The sequence below is a fragment of the Microcebus murinus genome, chromosome 12 (assembly GCF_040939455.1).
Source record: "Microcebus murinus isolate Inina chromosome 12, M.murinus_Inina_mat1.0, whole genome shotgun sequence".
Taxonomy (NCBI): Eukaryota; Metazoa; Chordata; class Mammalia; order Primates; family Cheirogaleidae; genus Microcebus; species Microcebus murinus.
The window spans coordinates 33,236,032-33,260,351 of NC_134115.1; the positions used below are offsets into that span (position 1 = coordinate 33,236,032).

At 41.8% G+C, this 24,320-nt stretch overlaps 1 protein-coding gene across 1 annotated transcript in view; it reads right to left on the minus strand.

Moving 5' to 3' along the window:
- GLIS3 (GLIS family zinc finger 3) overlaps positions 1-24,320 on the minus strand; it is a 438,302-nt gene that overhangs the window by 401,550 nt on the left and 12,432 nt on the right. The window contains exon 2 of the mRNA XM_012737636.3: positions 22,833-23,318. Within this exon, the coding sequence (XP_012593090.1) occupies positions 22,833-23,220 (388 nt within the window). The 5' untranslated portion in view covers positions 23,221-23,318. The remainder of the gene's footprint in view (positions 1-22,832; positions 23,319-24,320) is intronic.

Below are 24,320 nucleotides of genomic sequence, written 5' to 3' on the forward strand. Positions count from 1 at the left end.
AGGAATCATGTTTACTTGTAATAGGAACATCAGTACACTAGACCAGTTGGTTGTGAGTGGCAGGAGAGAGGGATGCATTTAATGTTCTCATTTGTTGACTTCTCTTTCCAGTTGCTACACTGGTAAATGTAAACATATGTAATACTTTGAAGCCACCAGAAAACAAAATATTGGGCTACCCCAGTGTGACATTACTTGCACTTTTTTCTTTCTTTTCCTTTTTCTCCAAGCAATCTTCCACATGCCTGACACATAATAATTCAACCTCTGTACTTTTCCAATCCCATTTCTAAACACAGATCTTCAGAGCTACTATCACAAAGCCCCAAATATCATCTAGCAAACAATTTTACTCCAGAAACACCTTGTGTGTTTGCTGCCTCCTACTCTCCCCTGCTTCCCAGCACAACCCTTCCCCAAACATTCTAGGGACTTCTCTAACATGAATGGAGCCTCTGTCACTTGGGTCCTAGCTCTTTGTCGCCAGAACACAAATGAGGAGCAACGCTTCTAGTACTCTGCAAGGCTCAGAAACCTAGAAATTGATACAACCAAGGGGCTTTTAGATTTCATGAAATCCAAGGATCTCCAGTTGTTCATTGCTAAGAGGAGCTAACTGACTGCAGAACCAAGAGACCCCAAACTACCACAAGTGTCATCAGCATCCTTCCACCTTCCCTTTATATATGGGGAAGGGAAAACAGACCTTCCCCATGAAACACTGGAGATTCTTCATCTAATTCAGACTCCTCGTATCACAGGGAAGAAAACAGATGGAAGTGGGGAATAGGTTGGGAGGAGATGAACTTGAAGTACTCCCCATTTGTTTACCCAGTTGTTGACAGCTCACAAACTCCCCATCCCCCTAGCCCTATCCCTTGGTCCTCAGGGCAAACTCAGACCAAAGTTAAAAGGGGCGCTTTGGGTTTGTGCCTGTGATGGTGTTATGCAAGAGTAACCCAAAGAACACAAGATAATGCTTAACCAAGGCGAAGGAAGCAGGGCTTGTTCAAACCTGCTCTCTTCACAGATGGGGGTGGGGTGGGCAGCATTCTCCTGTCACTGTGACATGCAAACTAGGAAAATATATCAGATTTGCTGGCTTTCGAATCTTTCTGGAATAAGATGCCATTTGTAATTACCAAAAAAAAAAAAAAAAGTAAATCTCTTTTGCCATATGAACCAAGGTGTAAAATAGGGAAGAGAATGTGTTCCCAGGATTTCAAGGAACTACTTGAGCTCTTAACCGCTGAGTTATTTTCACCAGCAGAACTAGTCTTAATTTGTTTTAGCCCTATACTTCCAAGAAACGGGGGGGGGGGGGGGGGGGGTTAAGCAAAGGACAGGGAAATAAGGAGACAGGGAAGGGAATTAGGTGGTTATATGGAAGGAATGGCAGTGAGCTCTAGAGCAATACGTTTAGTGTACTCTGCAAGACTCAGAAACCTAGAAATTAATACTACCAAGAGACCTTAGATTTCATGAGATCCAAGGGTCTCCAGTTGCTGATTTCTAAGAGGAAATAACTGATTGCTTCTACACGCTTCCGGTCAAGTCCCCATACCCTCCAGCTGAATAGCTATCTGATTAAGGTAGTTAAAAGACTGATGCTGAACTTTTTAAAAAATATATTTTATAGAGGCCAGGTCTTGCTATATTGTCCAGGCTGCTCTTGAACTCCTGGCCTCAAGAGATCTTCCCACCTCAGCCTCCCTAAGCACTGGGATTATAGGCATGAGCCAACATGCCTGGCCTGACATTGAACTTCAAGGTGCCTCCAAAGCCCATCTTACTTGTCAAGCACCTGCTCCATTCACTCATCATTCTGGAAGCATGAGGCTCAGCTCAAGAAAGACTTTTGGTTCATTAATAGCCTAAAACCTCTTTCTCTCCATGTCTTACTACCTGGAGTTGTACCGTCCAATACAGTAGCCACTAGCACATGTGGCTATTGAGCAATAGAAATGTTAACTAGTCAAATTGGGATGCTAAAAATGTTAAAATCACATCTACAGCTCACATCTGCAGCTGTAATTATATTTCTGCAGGTAAGCACTGCTATGGAGGTAATGTGGTACCAGAATTAGAGATGTTTAAACCCAAGCAGCAAGTGCAAGTTAATCTTTCTAAATTTTATAGTATTTTAACCAATTGGGGAACTAAGTCCTGATTAACTCATCCCAAGGTAAAATTCATTCATAAGGATCATGTGAACCTTACCCATGAATTCAACACAGAAAATACTGCAAAGCTCTGATGCTCCATTCAGGTCTAGGGTAAATGCCCCCAATTCAATGTGAGCACCTCTCATTTTGGGGGGGATACTTGAGAGTGACATGTGGGGCTTGAGGACTCTGCCATGGTGGAAGTGAGGAGAGATGGGCATACAGGGACAGAAGAAGAGGGAAGAGAAAGAGGGGAGGAGTAGACTGAGATGAAAAGACAACAGAGGGGAAAGTAGGAATAGGAAGATGGAAATTAGGAAGAAATGGACGAAGGCAGGGAAGAATATCTCTATGGTTGAATAAAACCAAACATCCTTCTCATTGCTCAGAGTAATTCTGAAAGCTAAAACTGAGAAGGCTAGTATCAAGAATAAAGTGACAACTGCCCAGCGAGACAACTCAAGAGGACCACTCCACTCAGCAAAGAAAGGCACAAAAGTGCAGGTGAAGGAGACCCTGTGGGCACTCTGAGTCCTTAGAACACCCCTGAGCAAATGGATGAAGCCACATTATGTAACTCACACACTACTCTACCTTTCTTCTTTGTCAATGGCCCTAAACCCGCAATTTCACTGAGTGCAATTCTCATTTCAGAGTGTCTTAAAACAGGCAGCACTGCCTCACGTACCAATGGCAATGGGTCCTTTTCACTCTCTTATCTGGATATTCAAAAAAAAAAAAAAAGGATACTCCCGCTATGAACAGATATGAACTTCTTTGAGTTTTAAAGGGCCAATTATAGTACATCACAACTAGCGTAGCTTATATTGTCTCCAAAGAGGGCTCACCAACAGACCCAGGTAGTCCCCATGCTTCAAAGGGCCATGTTCTAAAAGATCCCAAGTAAGGTAGTTTCTCCAGTGCTCAGAACACATTTTCACGGAGAGGAACTTAAAATAGAAATGAATGGCTAGAGAGAGGCCCAGTCTAGTCCAAAAAGTCTCTTTAACCATCTATCTCAACCACGTGACTTAGAGTAGCCACGGTGCGGCGCTCCAAGGGGGAGGGAGAAAAAGAAAAAGGTGCAGAAAACTCTCTGACCCTCCTGCATGAAAAGCGACACGAGCCATTTGTGAGTAGGAGCCACCAGCAAGCTGTGATGTAAAGGTGCTCATTGGAGAGGACCTGCGCTGCACATTGACACTTGCTATTTTTGCAAATTCACTGACACTCGCAGAGTGACATGGATTTGGGAGAAATGCAGAGCAGCAAACAGGCAAGCTGTAGATGGCAGTAGGATGGGTCCTCCCCTATCCTTTCCTTCCTGCTGGATGCCTAAGAGGCTAAATCAGAGGTTCTCAAATGTTCTCCGTTCATGACAATCTAGTGTCTCAGTCATTTTTTTCATGGTACCTCTAAGCCAAGAAAAATACCTAACAGTTCCGTGAGTTAAATAGGTAGATCCAAAAAACTTCATAAATATTTATGTCCTAACCACTTAGTAGGCACTTGAAAAAAATGATAAGATATAACTTGACAGGAAAATGATATTTTTATTCTACTCTTAACCACAAAATTTAATGGGATGTGCATGCTGCCAGGCACTGCCCGGCTTCCCAAACTTTGGAATTAGATTGGACTCTGCCACCCCATTTCCTGCTTCACATTGATTTTTACGTGGTACTGGCTTTTTATCACGGCAAATCCCAAAAACCCAGCTTTGCAAATTTATGACATCACTGAAAGGAATGTAGTGATCTAATACTGAGACTATGAACCACCTCGAGCCAGTAGTTCTCATGGTAGCTGACAGATGCCGATTGTTTCTGTGTTTGCCTCAAAAATTAAAATTATCCCACAACCTCCCTGTGGGTTCATTGCGGCACCCAGGGTGCCTCAGAGAACAGTTTGGGAAACCCCAAGGTTAGACTCTTCCCAACACAAACTCACAGGATCCCAGCTAGTTTACATCTCACAATAAGAAAAAAAGGAGCCATGTGGTCCAGACTGAAACGACCACGGGTTTGACCCCTGAAGAAAGCTCTGACCCGTCCAAGTAAAAGTGTTCTACATTCAATTTACAGCAGCTTTGGGAAAGTGGTAGAATGCTGAGTAGCTGGGAGAGATTTTGCAGACTCCGGGACAGGAAAGATGGGAATACAATGTTCATGAAATAGACCACAGGTTTGGTTTTTTTTGTTTTGTTTTTTTTAACTGCTTCACCTGATGATATAACAATGTAGAAAATTGTTTAGAACTAGTACGGCTTATACATTTGTCATAAATTGACATGGGAGATAAATATTGAATCTATTAAAGACTGCAAACTGAGAGAAAAAAGTGCCATATGTATGTTCTATTGATAATCATATAATTTTGTCTCTGGTAAGATTAAGAAATGAAGTCTAACACAAGCAAGATCCCACTGAGACCAAAGGAAAGGAGGGACATTAGGCTTGTCCAGTCACGATCCATTCATTCTACAGATGTTTTAAAGTTTCTGTCATACTCCAAACACTAGTGTGTCATAAGGGACATGGTAGTGAATAAGCCAGACACTACGTGGCCTGTGTCCTCTTGTCAAGGGCAGCAGCAACCCTGATCTTCCCCAAACAAGAGAGAATTTTCTGGCTTCATCTTATCTGACCTCTCAACAGCATCTACTCAGTTGATCACTCTTTCCTTCTTGAAGCATTTGGTTCACTTGGCTTCCAGGACAATCCCTATCCTGGTTTTCTCCCTGCCTCATTGGTTGCATCTGGTTAGTTTCTTCCTCCTCCCAGCCTTCAATGTTGATTACCCTGTGGCTCCATTCTTGGCCATTTTCTCCATCCTCACTTTCTCCTTGGGTGGTCCCTTGTATACTCGTGACATCAACTATCACCTCTGTGCTGTTAATGCCCACGTTCCTATCTCTACTTCCCATTTCACTCCAAAGCTCCAGACTCGTATATCCAACTATGTCCTCAACGTCCCCAGTTGAAGGACTAATGGGTATCTCAAATATAACATGCTCAAAACAGACACCTGATCTCTGGCTCCCAGCACCTGATTTCTCCATCACCATTCACTACATGCTTAGGCCAAATACCTAAAGGAAGACTTGATTCTTCTGTTTCTTATTGCCCCACACCAATCCTCATCAAGTCGTGTTGACTCAACTTTGGAAACCTACCCTGAATCTAAGCCCACCACCACCACCTCATTCCCAGCTATCTCCCCCAGGGCTGCTGCAATAACCTGACTGGAGGCCGGGCACGGTGGCTCACGCCTGTAATCCTAGCACTCTGGGAGGCCGAGGCGGGCGGATTGCTCGAGGTCAAGAGTTCAAAACCAGCCTGAGCAACAGCGAGACCCCATCTCTACTATAAATAGAAAGAAATTAATTGGCCAACTAATATACATAGAGAAAAAAAATTAGCTGAGCATGGTGGCGCATGCCTGTAGTCCCAGCTACTCGGGAGGCTGAGGCAGGAGGATTGCTTGAGCCCAGGAATTTGAGGTTGCTGTGAGCTAGGCTGACTCCATGACACTCATTCTAGCCTGGGCAACAAAGCGAGACTCTGTCTCAAGAAAATAATAATAATAATAACCCAACTGGTTTTCCTGTTTCCACTCTCACCCTCCCATCTGGTCTATTCTCAACACAGCAACAGGACGTCCTTTTTCAAAATATAAATCAGATCACAGCAATCTTTGACTTAAAACCCTTCCAAGAGCTCCCATCACACTTGAAATCTCTAAACTCCCTACCTCACTCCTAGATGATCCGGCTGTACCTGAAACGAATCAGGACATATGCACTTGCCTTTTCTCTTCCAGGAACACTCTTTCTTGGGTCTTCAGAGGGTTCACTCTGCCCTGGAATCAGAGAAGCCTTCCCCAGACACCTTTTCTAAAATATTCTCCGCATCCCTCTGAACCCCATTCAGCTTTGTTTCTCCCTGTAGGACTTATTACCCCATGAAATTACATGTTGGGTATTTACTTGTTGGTTGCTTCTCTCATTAGAACACAAGGTGAGTGCTGATAACTTTGCCTTGTTCTTATGGGCACATTGTGGACTCTCGAGTACTCAGTGAAATAGCAACCTTCTGCCTTCACAGAGTTTACATCTGGTGAAAAATGCCAGGGAAAAGACCTTGGGCTCAAAAGACCTGGTGATCTGGTTTAGCATCTGTTGTTTACTGTGCTAATCTCGCAACATGCTACTTCACGTATTTGCATTTTTTATGCACCAGGCATTATGCTAAAATTATAGACATGTATATTACCTTAATTTTTTTTAAGTTTCTATGAGTAGGTACAGATAGCACCCCTCAGAGATGGTAAATCATTCGTTCAAGGTCCTAGAGCTGGTCAGGGCCAGCCCTGGGATTCAATCTCAAACCCATCACACTTCCTGACCTACACGCTTAACCGCTATGCTGTGCTGTGTGCTGCCTCCATATGTCATTTTTCTAGAAAATAGGGTGACTGAGCTAGAAGGACCTCTACTGCTTCACTTCTACTTCCTAACACAGAAAAAAGAAATATTGTCACTCGGCTTGCTTGAAATCTGATTAAACCACAAGAACTCTTTTATCCAAATGCAGTGACTACAGGCCAGAGACTAATGCAGAAACGTGCATGGAGACCACGTGCCATGTCAGGGTGGTGAGGCAGCAAACGAGACATTTTTTCATGCCATTTCATCACTCATATTACCCGCATTGTGAATTCTCCCCCCTAAAGATTATAAATTTAAACAAGAACTACTAAAGGTAATAACTTCACAACCTGCAGTCAACCAAAGCAGAATACATTACTAAAATGCACTCACCCTGGTTCTTAACTTCATCTGTCACCAAGAAAAGCAGCTGGCCGGATTATACAGAAAAAAACAAACCAACTCCTTGCCTCAAACTTCTAGTAACTAATTGCGCAGGATGGGGTGTCTCAGGTGGACCCCTCTTACAGTATGACATAGCTCTAAGAAATATTTTCTGGGACCCTGCAGCTCAATTCTGAACCAGCTCAAGACCTAAGAATAAGCACCATGAGTTCAGAGGTGCAGTAGTGACTTTGTTTCTTTGTTTCTTTCTTCTACCGTAATGAGGAACAAACCATCCCTGTTTCTTATTAAAGTGTCACTGGTACCCTATTAAGGGGCCACATGGGAATAGTACCGTGGGTTCTTGCTGCCCATGTGCTCCAGCAATACACAAGTGTAGGCCTACAGTTTCCACATGCACACACACACACACACACACACACACATCCTCCTTATCAACCTCGTGGTTTCTGACTGTGTATGGGATAGATATCATCCAGTATGATAACGATACATAGTTATTTCACTGCAAGATATGATAAACATTCAAAAAATCCTGATGCAATTCAAAGATTAGAGAGAATTACTTGGAAAACAAACTATGCATTTGCATTCAACTTCACCACTGAACATTAGCCAAAACTATTCTTTTGTTCTAAATTTACCAAAAACAACATCAACTGTGACACTTACCAACTCTCAGAACCTAATCTGAAATCTCTTTGGACTCTAAATAAACCCGTAAATTTTATGGACCTGCTGGTAAATGCCACACGCTGCGATATGACCCCACTAAAGGCGACTCGATTCTTTCACAAAAATCAAGGTTTGGAAAATGTGGGCGTGAGAAAAGGAATAAGAAAAAAAGGGGGAATAATACCTGAGAGTAATGGGAAGTGTCACTGCTGGGGAATAAGAGAAAAACTGTCACCCACAGATACACCACCATCCATACCCATGTCCCCTCCTTAACGTTATAATAAGGTTTTTCAAGACAATACAACTCATCTACCATCTTCTAATGTGGGAGCCTTTTTCGCTAGACTTTTCTAGTTCCTGGGTATTTTCTGGTTTCTGGACTCCATGTCTCCAGCCTTCAGATCAACGATGAATCTAGAGACAGTCTAACAACTAGGAAATTAGATAATTCTTTAGGGTCAAGTGAAGTCACCAGAAAGGACCATTCTCTCTTGGCTAAATCCCCAGAGATGAAATGACTTCTAAATAGTGCTTTGCCAGTTCCTCACAAGATTAATTTCTGGATGCAGAAAAAAATGGAGATTAAGCAAAAATGGAAATTAAAATAACAGCCAGCTCCATGTGCCCAAATATCTAAATAAAACGAGTCTTTCATCTCTTTGACTTTGACAATCCCTAACTACTTAGCTGTCTACAGCACAGCACTAACAAGTCTGTGTCTGGCACATGTTAGGAAACTGCTAACCCATCCTGCAAGTCACGCTTCACCTCTAGCTTCCAGTTTCTAGAAGGTGACCAGGATCTCACAAATCATAAAGCAATGATAGCGAGATATAAATCCCTGAAATCATTCACTGAACTTACTCATTTTACAATGAGCCCTGACTGCAAAGGTTACTGTCTTAAAATCTCAAAGTTAGTGCAAGACCTGGTAGTTTTGAGCCTCATTCTCCTAATCCCCAAGCCAGCATTTATTTCTATAATGGTATGTCATGAAGAAATGTATGGGTTTGCTATTCATCCATCCATGGATAAGCAAAAATGAGATTTTTAAAACACTGAACGACAAATGTAGCCAGTTGGCTTAGTGACTAAGAGCATGTAACCTACAGCCAAAGTGGCTGGGTCATATCCCAGTATCTGCTGCTTACTAGCTGTGGGACCTTGGGTAAATTATTCAAGTACACCTTAGTTTCCTCATCTGTAAAATACTATGAAGAACAATACCAATAAGTAGCATAACAGTACCCACTCCACTGGGTTCAGGGGAAGCTTAAATGGGACAATGTCTCATAATTTGTCTCATTAATACATGAAAAAATTAAGATATCAAGCACTTAGAGTATCATCTACCATATCATAAGTGTTATGTGAGTAGTAGCTATCGTTATTCTTTCAAATATGATTAAGACTATAAAGAAATCCTGAGAAGGAGGTAACAGTCTCACTTTTCTTTATTTTTCTGGGCTTATTCTGAACACTTTTCAAATATACAAGCTTTATTTCATACAGAGTATTTTGAAAGGAACTCAAAAGTATGGTTTCATGTACTGTGCCTAGTCCTATTATTCTAGGCAATTTAAGAGCAAGAATAAAAGGCAGGAAAGGTCCTTCTAGTCATAGATATAATCCCCAACTTCTGTTTTGGGAATCCTTATTGATTTGACATCTGAAGAGGGTACCCCAGTGACTGTGGTGATGCTTCACAGAGACTAGGGACCCATGCTTATTGGTTTGATTCTTGGAGAATCGTTGGAAGGGCAATTTGTTCCGGCTCTTCAAGGCACCAGCACCAGCTGGGCAACCCCTCCTCTGGGGTGTGGGTCCCAGCTCCAAGCTTCTAGGTCCTGGTGACTCCCAAACTCTTCACTTTGATCTTCCAGCCTCAGGGTGGTAGTTGCTTCCTGCACTTACTGTCTATACATGACCTAAAGTTCTCTTTTTTCAGCTTTTCAGTCCTTCAATAACTGTTTAACAAATCTCTGATATTAAATTCTCTATGTTAAAATAACTGCAGTGGTTTCTCTTTTCCTGAGTGGTCCCTGGATAATACACCATCTGATGTGCATTCAGCCCAAGCTTTCTCACACTGAACAAAATCACCCCGATTATTAAAAGTGACAGAGAAGGCAACTCCATTCCCTCACCTAAAACATGTTAAATGTCTTTGTGTCACTCCGAGGGAACTCTTCTTTTCAGACAGGGTCTTGCTATATTGCCCCAGGCTGGTCTTGAATTCCCAGACTCAAGTGATCCTCCTGCTTCAGCCTTCCCAGTAGCTGGTATGACAGAGATGAGGCCACTGTAGGAAGCTCTGCTTAATGTCTACTTTCAATTCTTCCACTTGAGATATGAGATCTTCTCCTCTCAGCCTGTTATCAATGTAAACCATACACAACCTCCACACTCCCTAGAGATACTCTATGCCACCTGCACATATTTTGCGACAATACTTATCCTACCAATATTGATCTGAGTTTAGAACTTAAGTCCATCGTATTTCATGATTCTTATTTATGCTACAAGTTATAGTGCAAATTAAGGGAATATTGATAATCATTTTGATAGAAATATTATGAAGTATTGTTCAATATTTCATAAATCATATCACTGAAAACAAAGCAACTATGTATCTGAGCCACCAATACAACCCACCTGAATCATCAGAATTTTAGCTAATTCTACATTTAGATGCAAGCTTGTCTGACTACCTTGTTATGTCTTCTAGTGTAGCTGCACTGGAGTATTTTCATATTTAAACACATATTATTTTATTATGAATTATAGTGTTTTTATAATTCCTTTTATAATTCCTCAGACTGGAACTACACCAATGGCTTTCCTGGGTCTCCAGTTTGCTGTGCCAACTCAGATTGTGAGACTCAGCTTCTTTAATTGTGTGAGCCAGTCTTCATAATAAATGCATCTGTCTGTCTGTCTGTCTGTCTGTCTGTCTCTCTCTCTCTCTCTCTCTCTCTCTATATATATATATATATATATATATAAAACTACACACATATAGAGTTGCTCTTGAACAACACAGGTTTGAACTGTGCAGGTTCACTTATACACAAATTTTCTTCTGCCTCTGCCATCCCTGAGACAATAAGGCCAACCCCTACTCTTCCTCTTCCTCCTCCTCCTCAGCCTACTGAGCATGAAGATGGTAAGAATGAAGACCTTTATGATGATCCACTTCTACTTAATGAATAGTAAATATATTTTCTCTTCTTTATGATTTTCTTGATAACATTTTCTTTTCTCTGGCTTACTTTATTGTAAGAATATTGTATATAATACACCTAACATACAAAATATGTGTTAATGGACTATTTATGTTATTGGTAAGGCTTCTGGTCAACAGTGGGCTATTTGTGATTAAGTTTGGGGGCAGTCGAAAGTTGTATGTGGATTTTCAACTGCAAGGGAGTGGGGATCAGTGACAAAACCCCACATTGTTCAAGGCTCATGTGTGTGTGTGTGTGTGTGTGTGTGTGTGTGTGTGTGTGTGTGTGTATCCTACTGGTTCTATTTCTCTGGAGAACTCTAATACAGATACTAAAAAAACAGAAAGGTAGTCTTCAGGGAGAAGAATGAAGTGGTGTGCAAGGAGAAGAGATAAACGATCACGTTGCCTAGGAGTAGCATGAGGAAGTAGTGCGTTCTTATGATCCCTCAAAAGACCTGGCTGTATGTACATCCTCCTCTTGCATGCCATGAAACACCCATGGTTCCTTATAATAAATCCCCTTTACATAAGATAGCAAAGTGGCCTTCAAGTATGTGCAACCAAAAGTCTTCAATAAGGGACTTGGGGAGCCAGTGCCTTGCAGTAGAAAGTACTGTTCCCTGCTCACCATAATGCTTCCAGGAACAAGGCTCCCTGACTCATCCCGGCACTGTACTTTAAGACACAGAGCTGTGGGGAAAGAATCTGGATTCAATTCCCAGCTTTGCCACGTACTGGCCATGCAACCGCCGCTGAGTTACTTCATCTCTTCAAGGCCTGGTTTTCTTAATCCAATGATACATGGGCCTTTTATGAGAACTAAAGAGAAAATGAGCTCCAGGGCCATCACAGAAGGCCTTGCAAGCTGTGCCCTAGTTATGTGGCCAAGCAGCTCTGTCCAGGCATCAGCTGGCCCAGAGTGAGGGCTCAGAAGGTGGCCACGTCTCTTATCGTACCTTTCCACTTCTTACTGCCTACCTAACTGCACAAAAACCCACTATTCTAAGCAAGTAATGAGTGGCACATTTAACATAAATCGACACAAACACCTGCAACAATTTACTTGGCAGTAGTCGCTGCTTCAGCTTGCTGTTCTTTTCAAAATAAATACACACCAGACACTACACCACCACACATAGTAGAAATTCTGGTAGGCATAATGTATCTTTCAGGAAATTATACTCAATTGCCAAGAACCTAACCTTTTGAGGCAAGCACTGTGCCAAAAAACAAAACAAAACCCTATAGAGATATTTAGGGCTTTGGAGTCAGCAAGACATGGGTTAAAATACCCAGCTCTTCTGCTGTGTGTTCTTGGGAAAATTTTGCTTAATTTCTCTAAGCCTCTCTTTTCTCCCGTTGTCAGTGGAGATACGTCATAGGGTTATGGAGGATTAAATTAAGATATGCAAAGCTAAGCCCAGTTCTAGAACATAGAAAATGCTAGACAATTCCTAGCTAGTTTGTTTTCAACCCTAGAATAACCAGAAACTTGTGTGCTCTACATAATATTATACTAATAATCATTCACTGGCCCTGAAAAGTAATTTTGCTATTAACTTAGTATGAGGCTAATCCTGGCAAGTAGGTTGAACTTTATCTGAATCTAAATGCAATCAAACTTTCCCCTAAATGCAGGATGGCCTGACATTATAGCTTGTGTAGGACAGTTCTGATCATAATTATTAATAGGGCCTCTTTAAAGTGTCTCAGTTTGGATCATAAATTGTATGTTCATCTGACCTAAATAAAGCAAAATCTTTAGATAGGAGATAAACTTTTAAAATATTTTATTTCACCTCAAGGCTTATTTATTGTGGTTTAGATTTTTTTTCTCTCTAGTTTTTGAAGCCAACTGTAGGGTTCTAAATCTACACGTCAAGTAGCTTTTCCTTTCTGACTGCCCAGACCTGGGAGTTAGGACTAAGCTGCAGGCCTTCCTGTCAAAGGACAAGTCACATAAATGAGGAGGGTAGCAGAGCGAGGAACAACGTGCCTCTGGCAATTTACTGTTTAAAATGCACTTTCACATTTATCATCTCATTTTGTCCTCAAAAGCAAATGCCATTTCATGTCCTGCCATCTTTCAGGCACCAGAGAGTTCCGCATGAGCGGGTGACTCCCAGGGAAGTCAATCCACATAACTCTGAGGTTCTCTGATGCTCTCCCTGCTCCCTACTCAAAATCCCCCATCCTTGACTTCCCAGCTTATTCACTTTGGTTTTCCAGCCTCTCCCATGGACTTGAAGACCTGGTTTGGGCCTTCTTGTCCCATTTGAAACCCTGTCTTGAGCCTCCATCCCATCCTTGGGCCCTAAGGTGCAGCTTTGTTTATCAGCTTCATGGCACCAGTGATGAGTGGTGCTCTGGACAAGCTCCTACTCCAGGACAAGTGGCCAAGACCACCCTTTGCCTAGACTCTGCCCATTTGAGTATGGGCATAAGACATTCCCTCCCGTATTGTAGAGGAGGAAACTGAGGCAGGGAGGCCAGGTAGCTTGGCAAGGTCACACACCAGCAAAGCCTCAACTGGAGAGTGGCCCATGAGTCCAGTGTCCACACTGTCTCCTACAGCAGCACTTCTCAAATTCCAACACGCACTCGCAAGGTCAGCTATGCCATTTGCAGGGACCAGTGCAAAATGAAAATGCTGGGCTCCTTGTCTGAAAAGCAGGAAAAAATTCTTTCTCCTTTCTTCTTGGGTCTCTCTCTCTCTCTCAACTTGTTTTTTTAATTTGTTAGTTAATGTTAGGTTCCCTCAGCAAGGGGATATACTCACAGGGCAAGTGCAGAACCTCAAAGGTGCCCAGAGCCTTGCTTACAATTGGGCACAAGAGGCACACACATCCCACTCCACCCTTGTCGCACCCACGCTCAGGTCCCCATTCCCATCGGGAGCAGAGGGTAGCAGGGGACACTGGGCAGCGGCCATCCTGGCAGGAGGTGGGACCATGCATGAATTGGGACTCCAAGCCCCTCTACATGCTCCAGTGTCCCATGCCACTTCACCAGCAAAACACCGATTCAAAGATAAAATGATTTAGATGTCAGGACAGCAAACACTGAACACTGAAGCCCAGGGGAAGGGTGCCCCTTCTGAGCATGGGACCCTGAGCTGTGGCTGCTCCCACAGCCATGAACCCAGCCCTGTGCACACAAATCACCTGGGGATCTTGCTAAAATGCACATTCTGATTTAGGAGGTCTGAGGTTTCCCTGAGACTGTGCATTTCTAACCAGCCCCTGGAAGATGCTAAAAGTGCCGGTCCTCAGACTATACTTGAGTAGCAAGGTCTTACAACACAACACTCATTTTTTCACTTGTTTATTATGTCAGAGCCAATTACAGACCTTCTATTTCTTTCATTATTCAAATAAGGCAGCCATGAAAATAGGTATTAAATACAAGTCACCATCCATTGTGTCTTTAAAATGTGATGAGTTGGAAATAACAAATCTATTCACATCCATGATATATGCCTACCTGGATTTAAAGACTTCATAGAGAGGCAAGGAAAGGGACTTGTGCACATACTGATGTCACTCAGGTGGCTGTAACACAAAGGTCACCTAACTCCTCCCCAGGGAGATAATGCTCTCCGTGCTCAGAGGGGACAACTGTTGACCATCAAGTAAAATTTTCCAAAACAGGAGCAAGGGCCCATTTCCTCAGCTTATGGATGCAAATGACAGCTAAATGGTTTCAGTGCTTAAAAGTATACTCTTTCTGGAAAGGCAGCAACATTAAACTCTAATGGAGAGAAGGGGCAGGATTTCTCAGAACTCCTATAGCAGGAGCTCTCAGACTGTAGAGTCCTCTTCAATGTAGAACCACACAGCACATACAGAATGAGATCACCAGCAACCTGAGCCTCAGCTGCTTCATCCCTAAAATGGGGCTAATTCCACTTGCCCAGCTTCACAGGATGTTGCCTTGGATCAAAACACATGGGATAATCAATATGAAAATCTGTGAGCTACAAACTACTATTAAAATCCAAGGCTGCTCCTGTTTAACAGCCTTAGAAAATGCTATAGGTGACTAATGACTGTTACATTTCAGCTTCGTGTCTTATAGCATTTAAGGCGTGGTGGGGGTGTTCATGGAGCACATTCTTTTAAAGATGGAATGCTACAAGACTGACGAACTGCTTTTATAACTGGAACAAATCATGCTGGCCATTCAGTAATACTTGGAAATCTGTCATCAATTTGATTTATACCCAGCGTCAATAAATCACACAAAGTGGACCCTGTGCAGCCCAGGGAGTAAACAAAAGTAAACACTGCGTGTCACTTGCTTTCATGGCAAGACAGAATGACAACGCTGGCTACCTCAACTGGAATAATGCCTTTGGTCTCTGGCTGGATTGGTTATTTTTGGAAACTTTTATGGAATATTAACTTTATTTGCTCTAATTCTGCAAGAAGCCACATTGGAAGTGCAAGGAAATATAAATGATTAAAAAGCAGAAGTGGAAAAAAAGTAACCCAAGTATTTTGCCCCAACTTTCTCTAGCTAATATGTTAACTGTATCTCTTCAAAACTGCTGGACCCCAATTGCCACTCCTGTCCCAGTTTCTAACGTGGCTGCATCCAACATGGTACTAGCAGCCTTTTTTTCACTGTCTGTTGTTTTTCTAGGAATAAACATAACTAAAGGAATGATACAGGAAAGTAATATTTTAAAGCAGTGGCAATGTTTTAAAATTTATGAGGTGGTGGTGGGAGGAAAGCATGAAGCTAGCTAACCCACCGACAAATCAAGCTCTAACCTAAGTTCTATATCAGATTAAAACCAATTGAATTAGCCAAACACAAATAGTAAAAAATAAACATAAAACTTGATGTGTGATTTAAAATACATTAATTTTTCGACCTCCCAGGTTCACACAATATACTATCTTCCTTAAACCAGGTCTTTACAGGAGACACCAGCCTTAAGTGACACAAAAGAGTTTTTTTAATCCCAATTAGTTTGGTATCCTTTTGTTGATATTATTCTGTTTTGTTTTTTTTTCTGGCCAACAATAATGAATAACCCACAAACACTAATGAATAACTAACTCCCTTTGTCTCCAAGGACAGCAGAGCCCAACAAGAAATGTCAGAGGCCCTGAAGTAAAATAAAAACCTTTCTAATGAAAATCTTCCCAATTATACAGTCCTCCGGGTACCTCGAAAGTAGAATTGTCTTAAATATTTAAATAGTTGTGTCAAATGTACTTAAAGTGGGATCATAAAACTGATTTCCCAGATGCTTTGAAAAACGCATTTCTACCAGTCTAATTACAATGAGTAACTGTTGGCGCAGTAAGTAGGGGAAATGCTATTATTGGTACACTATAACTGGGATCCTTTGCTCACAAATCCTAGCAAGGCCAGTAAGTTGCCAACTGAGGCATGTCCTCCCTGCTCACTCAGTGGCTCAGATAAATAGGGACATGTTTATCTCCCCACATTAAAAATTTACATGTAGTAAGCAACAGATTTTAAAACTTAATGTCTACTATCTTAGCAACACAAAGGCTAAAAGTAACTCTTCTCTGTTGTAGGACAGAGCAAATAAAAAAACGCCAATGTTGCTGAGAATCAGTGTCCTCACTGACAAGTGTGCAGTGAGAAAATGTGAGGGAGAACTCAGTTATGTTGTATTTTAACTGGAACCCACTAACTTTTTCTAATATATTTCTTAACTCTGTCCACGGAAAGGGCTCACAAGCAATGATATCCCAGAGTCAACGAGAACATCCTTTCAGCTAGTTTTCCAAATATCATTTCCCCCTAAAAGGAACTTGACCATTTGGGGGAAATGGATGATTCTAGGTCTAGGTCTAGGAAGTACAAGTGAACCTGGAACATCTTGTCATGCGTGAAAGCAAGGAAGTACTGAAGGGGAATGTGTCATAAAGGCACAGCAACTGACTTCCAGGGGCTCCCACTGGCCAAATTTGGGACAATTTGAGCATCAGAACAAACAATGACTATCATGAATTATAGCACAGCAAATTAAAAAAAAAAAAAAAAAAAAAGAATCCATGAGTGATTCTACAATGATTCTCAAAAAGAGAAGGGAGAGAAGCTCTTCTTTCTGGAAGAATACCAGCTAATAAATGTAGAATGAATAATAGAATCAGAAAATCACCATCATGCAATCAACAACGTAAAAACTGATTCAGACAAGATAATCAATGGATGCTTAGACAACAGGATATTTTCACAAGATTACTTATTAATCTTGAAAGAGAAAGTGTCCTTCACAATGCAGAGATCTGGCGACACCACCTCAGCCACGTGATCAAATTAGCATCACAAATACTAGGGTGAAAGAGCATTCAGTGCTTCCTAGGATAATGCAATGGGTGGTACACTAGTCACCCCTGCAGTATTCTTGCCAAAAAGTTTAACCTGAACCCAATCATGAAAAAATAATCAGACCAACCCAGACTGGGGAACAAGCAACTGGCCTGAACTCTTTAGGAATATCAACATATTTTGTCATGAAATACAAAGAAAAGGCAGGGAGGGAGGGCTGTCCTAGACTCAGGAGACTAAAGAGATGTAACAGCCAAATGTAATATATGATCTTTGATTATATCCTGGTCCTGCTATACAGGACATTTGATTATAAGTGGGGAAAGACAATAATTTATATTAAAGATAATATAAGTAGATCAAAATATAAAATGATTATATAAAATTAATTTGAGAATGATTATATATGGTTATATTTTAAGATATAACCATATATAAATAGTACTATTATATCAAGGTTAAATTCCTTGGTTATGATTAATATATTTTGGTGATAGCATGAATGATACCTGCTTAGGAATTGGGGGTAAAAGATCACAATGTCTGCAATTTACTTTCAAGTGGCTCAACTTACTTGAGAGATAAAAAACAGGCAAAATGCTAAAAAAGTAAAATACAACATAATATAATAGAACATAATACGAAATAATTTAAGGCAAGATCAAACTTTTTAAAAATAAGATAAATTCAGGATCAAAGAATGAATTGTATTTAAGAAGTAAGTTGTGTAAGAATTGGCTAATTTAAGTGGGACTAGCTGGGTAGGGAGGGTGTCTGGGAAAGCTTAGGGACAGATCTGGTAAGAGCTGACCTTTTTATCTTTTTGCCTTTTGTCCTTCTTCCTTCCCCCTGCACTCTTCTCAGAAGGCAGACTCCATAGCAGGTGCTGGAGTGAGGCAGCCATTGTGCAACCAAGAGGAAAAGACTTACTAGAAAACCCATGATCCTGGACCTGTGAGAGCCCTGCTGCCAGTCAGCAGCAGCAATCACTGACTCCAGCCTTCTCCGTGTGAGGAAAATAAACTTCTATGACAGAGGTGCCCACATGTTCTCAATGCATAGCATGCTTAGTGTCTCAGTAATTTTTTTCACAGTGCCCCAGAGATAAAAAGAAACACCTAGCAGTTGCATTTACTAAGTAGTTAGGTGTCCAAAAACTTAATAACGTTTATGTACTAACAACTTAGTAGCTGTCTGAAAAAGAATAATACACATAAATTAAAAGAAAAAGAGCATTTTTATTTCATTCCTAAATAATCACAACTACTAATGGGATATGTGTCGCAATTTTGCACTTCACTGCTTCTCAAACTTTGGAAAAAGATTAGACACCACTACGTGTTCCACATTGATATTCTCTTACTACTTACTTTTTTAAAATTGTGGTAAAATATACATAACATAAAATTGATTGCCCTCGCCATTGGTAGGGCATGCTCATTGTTGTGCAGCTGTCACCATTACTCATCTCCAGAACTTTTTCGTCTTCACCAAATGAACCTCTGCACCCCTCAAACACCAGCTCTCCATTCTCCCTTCCCTCAACCCCCGGCAACCACCATTCTTTCTGTCTCTATCAGTTTGACTATTTCAAGAACTTCATATAAGAGGAATTATACAATATTTGTCCTCTTTTAACTGGCACATTTCATTTAGCATAATTTCCTAAAGGTTCATTCATGTTGCAGCATGTGTCAGAATTTTCTTTCTTTTTAAGGCTGAATAATATCCCACTGTATGAATGAATATACCACACTTTGTTTATCCATTGAATAGACACTTGGGTTGCTTGCACTTTTCGGCTAGTGTGAATAACGCTGCCACGAACACAGGTGTACAAAGTACTTGCTTTTTTAAATCACAACTATGGAAATGCAGCTTCACAAAGATAGGACATCACCAAAAGGAACATAGTGCAATTTATTGTTAAAACTGTCAACCTTCTTGAGCTAGTAGTATTCCTGGGGTCAGGATGTCACATACATTATGTTTCCTTCAAACTTTAAAATATCATGTGACCTCCATGTGGCACCGCAGTGACCTTGGTGCACTGTTTGGGAACCACACCCTATGGTGTTAAAGCCACTGTTACTTGAGTTTCCAGTTGTGGGGAACTCAACCTTTAAGTAATAATACGCATTACTGTCAAATTTATACTCCTTATGAGGCTTCCACTAGAGATGCCCCAGTCTTCAGGTCAGATGCTTATCTGTGTACAATCCTTAGGTACTTACATCTCTGTACACAGCTCCACTGTATCCCCAAGGATTAATATAATCACTCTCAAGCCTTAGAAAATGCATTTCTTTAGCCACCACATAAACTGTATTTTTCCCAATGCAATAGTAACCCACCATGATGGTTGAAATTTATGTGCCAACTTTACGGGGCCACAGGGTGCCCGCATATTAGGGCAAACATTATTCTGGTTGTTTTGGGATGAGATTAACATTTAGTCAGCACACTGAATAAAGCATATTGCCCTCCCTAATGCGGGTGGTCCTTATCCAATCAGTTGAAGGCCTGAATAGAACAACAAAGTTGACCCTTCCTCCAGTAAGGGAGAATTCTCTCTTGACTGATGGCCTTCGAACTGGGACATCAGCTTTTTTCTTGCCTTTGTACGTAAACTGAAACATCAGCTCTTCCTGGGTGTCTAGCCTGGCTTGGACGGAGCTTTTGGATTGAAACTGTGTTACAGGCTCTCCTGGTTCTCAGGCATTCAGACTCAGACCGGAACTAGACCGTCAGCTCTCCTGGGGATCCTGCAGATCTTAGTACTTGCCAGCCTCCATTACCCCATGGACCAATTCCTTATAATAAATCTCTTTATATACATAAATATACACACGCACATACATATACATCCTATTAGCTGTAGGATATTCTCCTGTTTCTCTGGAGAACCCCAACTACTGCACCAGAGTCACATGTTCCAACAGTGTCCTCAAGACAGATAGATCCAAACTCCCTGGCACGTCCCTCATGACCCTTCACCTGGCCCCGACTCGTTCCTCTCCAGCTTCATCTCTCAGTACAGTCTCCATACCCCACCCAGGTGGAACCAGGTGGAAGTCCCTGAAACGCACCATGTCTCTCCCCTCCATGTTTTGAGTGTGCTTTTCTCCCTACCCAGAATAAGTTCCAGACAGCCCCCTCCATGTGCACGTGCACACACACACACACACACACACACACAAGCACACACAGGACACGGGCACTGCATGACTGCAAGGCTAGCTCCCGTCCTTCGGGCATCTGCCTAGATAGCCTGCTCTCCTCCCAAATCCACCCACCCAGCATGGGCCGGGAACCCCTCTCACATGTTGTCGTATTACTCCAAGTGTATCCCCATCTGAGCCCTTACTACGTTTTATTTTAACTGCCCACTTATTTGTATGAATTCTCCAACTCCTTGAGGGCAGGGACTATGTTTTTTGGGCTAGTGTATCTCCAGAACAGTGGCTCACCCATAATACATGCTCGATAATTATTTGTGGAGTAAATGACCAAAGTTCAAACAGTCCCAGACCACCATCCTCAACCAGTTATCGGCTTAGTTTAGGAAATGTCTACCAAGACCTGAAAGGGACACATTCAGCTACTTCTGGTACCATCCAGACTACCAGTGGCATCTGAGATGCAAGGCCAGGAGTGATAATAATATAGCTGTCCTCAACCCCTTACCCATGCCCATGCATGACCCAACCATGTCCGGACAGAAACTATAGGTTAAGAAGCTGCGAGAGGAGTCAAAGAGCCACAAACAGGAAAATCAGGCAGCAGCACTATTTTGTGCCTGCATTTCAAGGTACTGTCCCTGAGAATTCACTATCCCTTAGGTACCTGAAGCTTTTTAAAAATATGTTTATTATTATAGCCACTTCTGGTCACCATTGAAGTGATATTCCCAAACTCCTTATTGGCCAATGACCTTGAAGTTACTTATTCCTTCTAGACCTTAGTTCCCTTATCAGTTAAATCAACCACAGCACATAACTCAGGGCTGCTGTGAGGAATAACTGAGACTATGTATAGAAAAGCACTTAATACGGTGCCTGACACATGGTGAGTTATGCCATAATAAAGGCAAGTTATTAATATTATCACCATTATTACTGTCAGTCAGGATTGCAAACATAAGTACATATACAAGCATGCTACAGTTCACTAGTCAAGCATGAGCTGGAAGATTCTACTGGGCCTCAGCCCCTGAAAATCCAAACACCTGAGCTGGACACGAAAGAGCTCAACTCACTACACTATGGATATAGCAACCTGACAAGGAGAAACCTATTTGGGACGTAGCAGCCAGGGAAACTTTTTCCTATACCTATACTAAGTATCAGTACCTCTAAGAAATAAAATGATTCAAAACCAGATCTGGACCATAAATAAATAAATTTAAAAGAAAAGAAGAAAATAAATAAACAAACTATGTAGATGCTTAAGGTTGTTGGTTTTTTTTGTTGTTGTTCTTGTTTTTGTTTTCGATCTGCCCATTTATACCTTCTCCATACCCTGAAATACGCAGATGCTAAGGCAAATGAGTTTTTGGCTCCTTGCCTGATATAAATCATTATTCACCTTAATTAACTGGGTGAGTGGCTCTTCTGAAGGCTGTTAGTAATTCTATTTGGTGGTGTAAGCACTTTTAATATAAACATTTAAGACTAATACCTTAAGGAATATATAATTGTGCTATTTTATACAGCAAAGCTCTATTTTACGTGGGATACCTGCTCTTTCTGTTTTTAGCCTAAATACACACATCATCTATGATATAACCTCATTAAGTCAACATCAACTTCTAAAGAGTGTGTCACTCAAATAATTTGCTATTCACTAACAATTATTGTTTAACATAAAATATATGGTAATTCAAACACTATTGAATTAAAAGCGCATTCTCTCTGCACTTCAGAATAACTAGATTTTCTAGTTCTCCACATGCACAAAGCACACCTTTTTATTATTCTCTTTTAGCTTTTCTCTTGTTACTAGCTGTATTGTAAAAATTATAGTCTTAGCTCTTAAAATAATTTCTGCTATCATTGATATGTACTGATTCCTCATTTTATTGGTTATTAAAATTTCTCCTGTTTTTATCCTTTTTCCTTCCAAACACCACCTTTCTTCTAGCACTAGGATAGGACAGTTCCAGTCACTCCTCTGTCCATGGCCTGGAGAAACCAGCCCCCAGGGGGCCAGGGCACAGCTCCATGTACCCACCCACAGGGCAGGATCTTGCTAAGCTAGCTCTTACCCAAACCACCACCACTCGTCCTCCCTCCTTATCTCTGATGTTTCTGTCTTACTACTGCCACCGTTTCACAGTCCCAGGCGGTGTCACATGCTCCTACCCAGCATTTACCACTGGGGGTCCCCTTGCCCACGCACACACACACATACATGTGCCCTTGGGCACGCACGTGCATACACGACCACCCCCTTACCAAGCAAGCTATATGTCATTATGACACCATCAACTTTGACCCTGGTGTTGAATAATGTATTTTTTTTTTTCATAGGGTTTGCTGGCAGAGAAGGCACTAGGGGGAGGGAAAAAAAGAGTTTCCATTTTTAAAAGATCCCAGAAAGACAATCCTACCTTTCCCGAGATTAGGAAGAAAAGGGCTTCCAAACTCCTGCTGCTTTGGCTTTAAAGTGTGTGACCCTGACATGCCTCCAGCCTGGGTAACCTGGAATCGCGGCTTCCCATTGGTGAGCGCTTGTCTCCTGGGGCTCAGGGCAGGCAGATGGATGGGGCTCTCAGCCATGGCGTTCTGAGCAGCCAGCCCTCCTCCAGAGGGCATCTTGAGATGGAGGTTGTTAGCAAGGCTTCCAATAGCGGGGCTTGGTGTGCTGCCACAGGGCGAGGGGCCAGGAGTCCCCGAGTGGGCTCGGATGGGAGGAATGTGATGGCCACTGATCATCCCAGGCCCCTGTGGGGTTCCCAGTGTCCGGTGGAGACTCATGCTGCATGACCTTCCATTCATTCTGAAAAACCTGTGGCCAGGATGGTCAAATATCCAATGGCACTAATGACTCCTTTCAGGCAAAGTCCAATAAGTTATCCATGGTGTGGGTTTTAAGCCTGTTTAAAAAAATAAATGCAGGCATTTTTAAAAGTAAAAGTGAAAATAAGAGACGGTGAGTTTTCAACCTGTGTAGCATTCATATCAGGAAGAAAAGAAGCACACTTAGCGAAATGGTCTTTTATGTAGAACAAGGTCACCAAATACATGGCTCTTTGGCAAGCAGTCTCCCCTTCTGCACTGATGGGAGACTTGGATTATGGATCACTGCATTGTTTTGTCAGCCACTGAGCCCTTCTCAATACAGTGCTCTTGGCGACTACAACCAATCTACTGGTGCCACCTTGCAAAATGAAACTTATTTTGCTCCCTCAATGATCTGTCCATACTAGTTCACTTTTGCTACAGTGGGTCTTGGAAAACCCAAAGCACCACCTTCATGAGCTCAGACCAAGGCTTCAAAGTTTCCAGTAAACAAACACAAAGCAGACGTGCCCTCTAAATGAGACTGATGGGGACATTGAGCCACCTCCATGTCACTCTAAGAGCTACCTTTTCGCAGCCCTTAGATTTACAAGAGATAAAAAACTAAGCCTGGGAATATCGTAAAGATTTCACATAACCATACAGACAAATATTCACAGCAGCATTAGAGTCTTGTATATTGATCCTGAATTACAGGGATGGAAATAGAGTCAACATCACAGTACTGTAACCTTCCATTAAGACCCTAGAAAAGAGAAAAGCTATTGCAAAACTGCTTATGGAAAGAATTAAAAAAAAGAAAATCCCTTCCAAAAGCGAGCTGTTCAGTATGTTCCCCTCGCATGACATACAGTAAATCAGCCACAGTCCCACAAAGCTTCCTACCACTAAGGAAGCAGAGGGAGAACCAAGAGAAGTACTGATGCAACTGCAGGACATCCTCATCCCCCCCACACACACACGTGATGAGCTCAGTGTCCATGGTTCTAAATCACTAAGGAAGGCCCTTCCCTTGCTCACCAGTAACTCCCCAAAATGTATGCAATGAGGTGGCTCAGTGCCATGGTGGTGCCACT